Source organism: Rhinopithecus bieti, unplaced genomic scaffold, assembly GCF_001698545.2.
Source record: "Rhinopithecus bieti isolate Rb0 unplaced genomic scaffold, ASM169854v2 scaffold_39006, whole genome shotgun sequence".
Taxonomy (NCBI): domain Eukaryota; kingdom Metazoa; phylum Chordata; class Mammalia; order Primates; family Cercopithecidae; genus Rhinopithecus; species Rhinopithecus bieti.
In genome coordinates, this window is record NW_016816568.1 from 249,759 (window position 1) to 256,130 (window position 6,372).

The 6,372-nt window shown below is 37.9% G+C and overlaps 1 protein-coding gene across 1 annotated transcript in view; it reads left to right on the plus strand.

Annotated features, from left to right (window-relative positions):
- The first annotated feature begins 2,684 nt into the window (after window positions 1-2,684).
- The window catches only part of LOC108517188 (guanine nucleotide-binding protein G(I)/G(S)/G(O) subunit gamma-11), a 4,739-nt gene continuing 1,051 nt past the window's right edge, over window positions 2,685-6,372 (plus strand). Inside the window, exon 1 of the mRNA XM_017854974.1 lies at window positions 2,685-3,225. Within this exon, the coding sequence (XP_017710463.1) occupies window positions 3,130-3,225 (96 nt within the window). The 5' untranslated portion in view covers window positions 2,685-3,129. The remainder of the gene's footprint in view (window positions 3,226-6,372) is intronic.

Genomic DNA, 6,372 nt, shown 5'->3' on the forward strand with positions numbered 1-6,372 from the left:
CTCAATTCCAGTTTAACTGCCTTCAATGTTTTATTTTCTTTATACAGATTTTAACAACATAATAAATCAGAAAATTGTCAAAACCTTGTTTTCCTATTTTGCATACCAAAGTAAAATTTCATGGTTGTTACTCTTTTGTAATTTAAAAGTGAAAATGGTTACTTTCATTTTATTAACTAATTTCTATAAAACATTTGTGAAAAGACAGTGGGCTAACTAATCAAAGTTCTTTGCTGGTTGCACCTGTCATTTTTACTAAAGAGTGGTTTCTACTCATACTACTTGTAAAATAACTTTTACTGGGGTAATATGTAAAATATAAGTAAAAACTTAAGGAAACATTCGAACATAACTAAACAAATTTTAAAATGTATTTATTCAAAATTTTTGAATGTTGCTGATAAACTATTTCTGCAAGTATACATAAGAAATTGCTTAACATGGTTCTTCTCTGGGAGGTAAATTGTCTAGGCATAGAATACACGTTCTCTTGTTAAAAAAAAAAAAAAAACTGTTCTCATCATTTTACTATTTAAAACCAAACAGAGCCAGGCGCGATGACTCAAGCCTGTAATCCCAGCACTTTGGGAGGCCGAGGTGGGCAGATCAAGGGGTCAAGAGCTCGAGACCATCCTGGCTAGCACGGTGAAACCCTGTCTCTACTAAAAATACAAAAAAATTAGCTGGGCGTGGTGGTGGGCGCCTGTAGTCCCAGCTACTCAGGAGACTGAGGCAGGAGAATGGCATGAACCCAGGAGGCAGAGCTTGCAGAGAGCCCAGATCGTGCCACTGCACTCCAGCCTGAGTGACAGAGCAAGACTGTCTCAAAAAACAAAAATTAAATTAAAAAAAAAAGCTCTTTCAGAATGCTGTGTGATCATGCAATTGCAACATTTTGCAATTCACTTCAGTTTAAGCAATTTACTTAAGATATTAGAATAGGAACTATTGAATAAAAAAGAAGACTAATAAGTATTTTGTTTCTAATATGTCTCATAATATGGTGGGAAAAGTCAAAGAACAAATATGGGCTTATAAATATTTATCCCTCTATGCAACTAGATGATTTCATGGAAAAGAAATTTCTAAGCCAAAATAATTCCATATTTATGACTTAGAAAAAACACACATTAATTTATTTAACCAATTTATTTAACTTAGGTGCTGAACCTGTTTAATTTTGGTCACATTCACATTGATTACTTTCACTAATTTATTTAAGATATTTTAAACCAACTTTTTAAATTTAAGTAATAGAAAATTTTAAAAATGAATTAGTGCAGAAGACAGATATGGATATTTGTCTCCTCTCCCTGCTTATTCACACGTAAATTTCAGCTGATGATCTAACTAGTTTGAGCCTGGGAAACCCTGGTATTTCAAATATTGAAAGTGAAGCTCTTAAACATCTTTGTGAAAATGATTTATCATATATAGACCTACAAATACAATTAGAGACACAACATAGTTTAGCTGATTCACCACCTTCCCTGCCTTACTATACATTTTGCAAATTAGAAAACCAAAACTCAGAAAATTAAGTGACTTTTCAGTGATGGCCTGTGGCAGAGCTGGGACTACAAGTCAGGAGTATTCATTGAGTGGTTCATTGTTCTTTTCATTCTAATCTATTCATTGAGGATGAACGGAGAATGGTAAGAAACTAGTAACGAACAAAAACTCCTGCTTCCTAAACAGAGAATGGTCATGGGTGTCTAGGGTCAGCTACTCGGAAATACTCAGTTAATGCCTCCACTCTTCAATTGCATTTGACTCTGTGAGACAGAAGGTTATCTCTGGAAAGAAAGAGAAATATCCAACTGCTAGGGAAGGTTTCTAACATTCATGTTTGATTTTTCTTCTATTCTTTTGAGCACCATTAACAAGACTTTAGTTATAGTTAAAGGGAAAGTTTTATTGCATGTAAACATTTTTCACATCGGACACTTTTCCTAGCTTCCCAGAGCAACAGCTCGATAGATATTGCTTTCCAGAAAGTTAAGAAACTAATACTAAATGAATCCACTGCCTACATCCAGGAAGGTTCAGGAGCCAGGAATTCAAAATCCTTGGTGTCAAGTGTCACCCAAACCTTGGGGCTGGGGAGTGGAGAACGGCTTTCTGGTAAGAACTTTAAGATTCCTGCTTCTGTCTTCTATTATATCATCCTTTGATGCGCCGCTCTACAAAACAATCCCCCGAAAAAAGTAAAAAAATAAAAACTCTGCTGCTGAGGACGCAGATGATTATTTAATAACAGAAAATGTCCGTGCAACTTGTAAATGATATTCACACCCTGTTGCCCCCTCCTCGCCCAAAATGTGTAAACCCATATTAGGCCTTGATCCACACAAATCAGCAGAGCGCTGGTGGGCATTTCTGGGATTAAGACTGAGCTTCATTTTTCTTTTGAGCCTTTTCTTAAGCGTCCACATTCCCCACTATGCATTTATTAGGTTGATGCAAAACTAATTGCACCAACCTGTATATGTAATTAGGGAAAAGTAATTACTTTTGCACCAACCTATGCGTGTAATTAGGGAAAAGCTATATCTAGCATATTTTAAAAACTCTTTGAGAGGTGAAGGGTAGTTACTTCCTGCTGGGTAGTGTACTCCTTTTCCTTGCTTCACAAACAAAACCCGGATGTGACTTGGAAACGGAAAAAAAAAGGGGGGGTGCTGGGGGGGGACGCGGAGAAAAAAAGTAAAACTTCTGCTGTCCCCAGTAAGGCAGCCCTAGCCCAGCCGCCCCCCGAGGGCGTGGCAGTCCTGAGTTAGGGCCTGTTCGGGGCCAGCATCCCTGATGGGCGATTGAGCGGCAGGAAGCTGCTTTTGAACCAGTCTCAAAGTTAACCCTAACCTAGCACCCAGGCAGGCCTCCTAGGTTGCAGGGACTTGAGAAAAGGCAGAGTTCTCATGTCCTAGGACGCTGGGGCGCGCTGGCGTGACGGGGTCCCGGAGGAAGCGGAGCCCTCGGGGAGCTGGGGACCGCAGCAGGGCTGCAGTCACATCCTGTGCGGGTGAGCGGCGGGCCAGGCTCCGCAGTTGTTTCGACACGCGCCGAGCTTCGCAGCTCTTCCAGGGGCTTCGCTGCCAGAGCTAGCCCGGGCCCAGTTCTGGGGCGAAAATGCCTGCCCTTCACATCGAAGATTTGCCAGAGAAGGAAAAACTGAAAATGGAAGTTGAGCAGCTTCGCAAAGAAGTGAAGTTGCAGAGACAACAAGTAAGTTGGCTGTTCTGAAATATTTCCTTCTCTGAAATGAAGCAGGGTCAAATAGTTTAGCTTATTTTTTCCCCCTCTTTGTAGCTTCTCTTCTCACCACCCTTTGACAATGCCTGGGGACTGCCAGCTGATGTGGGGAAATCGTAGGAGGTAGAGGAGGGGTCTAGGATCCGATAAGGAATTTAAGGCCAAATGTCCTAACTTTTTAAGATGCCTAGGAAGGGGAAAATAGACAAGAAATCTTGCTTTCCATTAGACAGCTGTTTTTCAAAACTCACTTGTAGGAAAAAAGTGGATAACTACTTGGTTCTTTCATCTTTTACACTACTAGAAAGGATGATATTTGAAAGAAATTTTCTAAAACCATATTTTAAAGTCTTACAAGTACATTATTTAATTTTGAATTTCACCAGTGGCCTTCAGTGATATGCAAAGAACAGTCCACCGAAACTTGGGAGCAAAATATTAGAATTTCTATCTTTATTTATTTGTAAATCTCATCCCTTTATAATTTTCACTTTATGTTTTGTAAGTATGCGATTAATACAGTAGTATCTGTACTTATTTATACATAATTATACATATACTGAGGTGCATATGAAAAATTATTTTAGTGATCACAATTTAAAAGTTTTAGAGACTATTGATAGAGATTGCCATTTCAATGAGAACATATGACCCAGTATTCAATATTCTCCACTGAAACGTCTTGGTTTCATAAGTTTTATAAGTTTTACTTCAATTTCTTACTGGTCATCAGGACCTTCCTTTAGACACTAATCCCTCTTTCTGTTTTAACTCAGTCAGGCATCCTGTAGACTAGGAAAAGTCTTTGAATAGATATTGTTTAAAGATAATTAACCTTTCCTTTTCAGCAAGAAAATTTTAAACTGATCTTATTAATTATGGTTTAGCACTAGAAAAAAATTAAGAAAAACAATGGAAATGAAGCATTATAATATGCTCACTTGCCTTCCTGTTCTAGTTGTAATGAAACTGGTAAGGGCAAGAGTCTTTACTCTTGAGTGATGATTAGAAGATGCAGGCATTTTTGTGTTTTACTTTTTGCATATTTCTTTTCTCAAATTTAACCTTTCACATCCAAATCCCTGCTCTTCCTAGCTTTTGCAATGAGATGTCCCCTCTATCATGTTAACGGTTTGTAGCTTTAAAAATACCAATGTGTTTAAAGGGGAAAAGAAGGAAGTTACACTACCCACTCAATAAGCATGCTTCTTGAAACCTTAAGGGACCCATTTTATGGATGGCAAAGTTCCTAATACAGCAAGTGTTGGCCACTTAGATGTGTTCACACAATAAACCTTAGGAGTTACATATTAAACAGAGTTTCATATGCTGAAGTACAGCATTGCCTATGCAAGATTCTAATATCTTAATATTTGGTATCACCGTGCAGAACTTAGGAAAAAAGACAAGTGTCTTCTACTTATTCAGAGTTTTAAGTTAACTATTGGACAGGGATGTGGATGCAACTGACTATATAAAAATTGTATCATTCATTAGCGATTTCTCCCTGCTAGCCAGCCTGACCCTTTAGGACACGGACTGTGGCATCAACTTCCCACCTCCAGAAACCTCAAGTGTATGCCAGAGGGAGAAAAAATTTTGGATACATGTGTATCCTTAGGAAATACAGAAAGGGGCATCTAAATCTCAAAAATAATATTAAGACATTTGATTATATACTTGGAATTATACATTGTTACTGCTAGACAAGCATTGGAATGCTTAGAGATCATTCATCTCCCTCACTTTAAAGATTAAAAAAAACTGGAGTCCCACAAAGGCTAGCGAGCTCCTCATTTAAGACCACAGAGATAGATAGTGATAGGGCAGGTAATAAAACATTCTTCTTCCCATGCCCAGTCCATTATTCAGTCAATAAATAGTTAACATCTAGGCTACGTGTTCAGTCCTTAACTCAGGCCCAGACAAAACTTGCAAGTTGCATTCTGGCTGTAGTTAAATGTTTATCAAACATATCCTCTTGATTACAGAAGGAAATGTATCAAACGAGTAATTACTCACATTTGGAGGTTGCAGACCTCTTCTGAAACCTAATGAGAAAACCTTGTAAGAAAAGATTCAATGTAGGGAGCATGAATCTTGTCCATAAATTAACTTGGGACCACAGACCCTAGGTTATGGACACGTGCATTATCAACTCTGAAAATTCACTTAAAATGTATGCACTCTGAATGTCAGCAACAATTGAGAGCAAATGTTACCTGAAAGAATTGTACCTGAAAGATTTTATTTTGCCAGATTTTAAGTCACAGAACTACATCACCTAGTTTTCAATTTGAGGTCAGAGGCTTCCACACTTTTTTGCAAAGGATAATCATTTGAGATGTGGAAGTAAAATATTAGCATTTCTATTTTTCTTTACTTTTAAACTTCACCCATTTATAATTTCCAGTTTATGTTTTATAATTTTGCATGATGTATTAACAAAACAGTATCTGTACTTATTTGTAGTTAAAAATTATATTCATTTTGGGATACATATGCAAACATGTTTTAGTAGTAACTATTAAAACAATTTGAGGTTACTAATTTAGATTACTAATTCAGTGGGAACATTTGCCCAGTTTTCCTAGGTCTCCATTTAAATTTGCTGGTGTGGCCCGGTGCAGTGGCTCACGCCTGTAATCCCAGCACTTTGAGATGCCAAGGCGGCCAGATCACGAGGTCAGGAGATCGAGACCATACTGGCTAACACAGTGAAACAAACTTAGCAGGGCGTGGTCGTGGGCGCCTGTAGTCCCAGCTACTCGGGAGGCTGAGGCAAGAGAATGGTGTGAACATGGCAGGTGGAGCTTTGCAGTGAGCCGTGATCATGTCACTGCACTCCAGCCTGGGTGACAGAGCGAGACTCCGTCTCAAAAATAAATAAACAATTTAATTTAATTTAATTTAATTTGCTGGTACTTCTGTAATTTTTACTGTAAATTTCTTACTAGCAAACCAGGGCTTCATTAAGACCCTAATTTCTTTTATTTTGTTTTTGTTCTTTTTTTTTTTAACTCATTCTTGCAACCTGTCTTTTAAGGATAGATAGACTTTTGAAGAAACCATTCTTGTAAGAATAGACTTTTGAAGACACTATTCAATTTTTTCTCCATT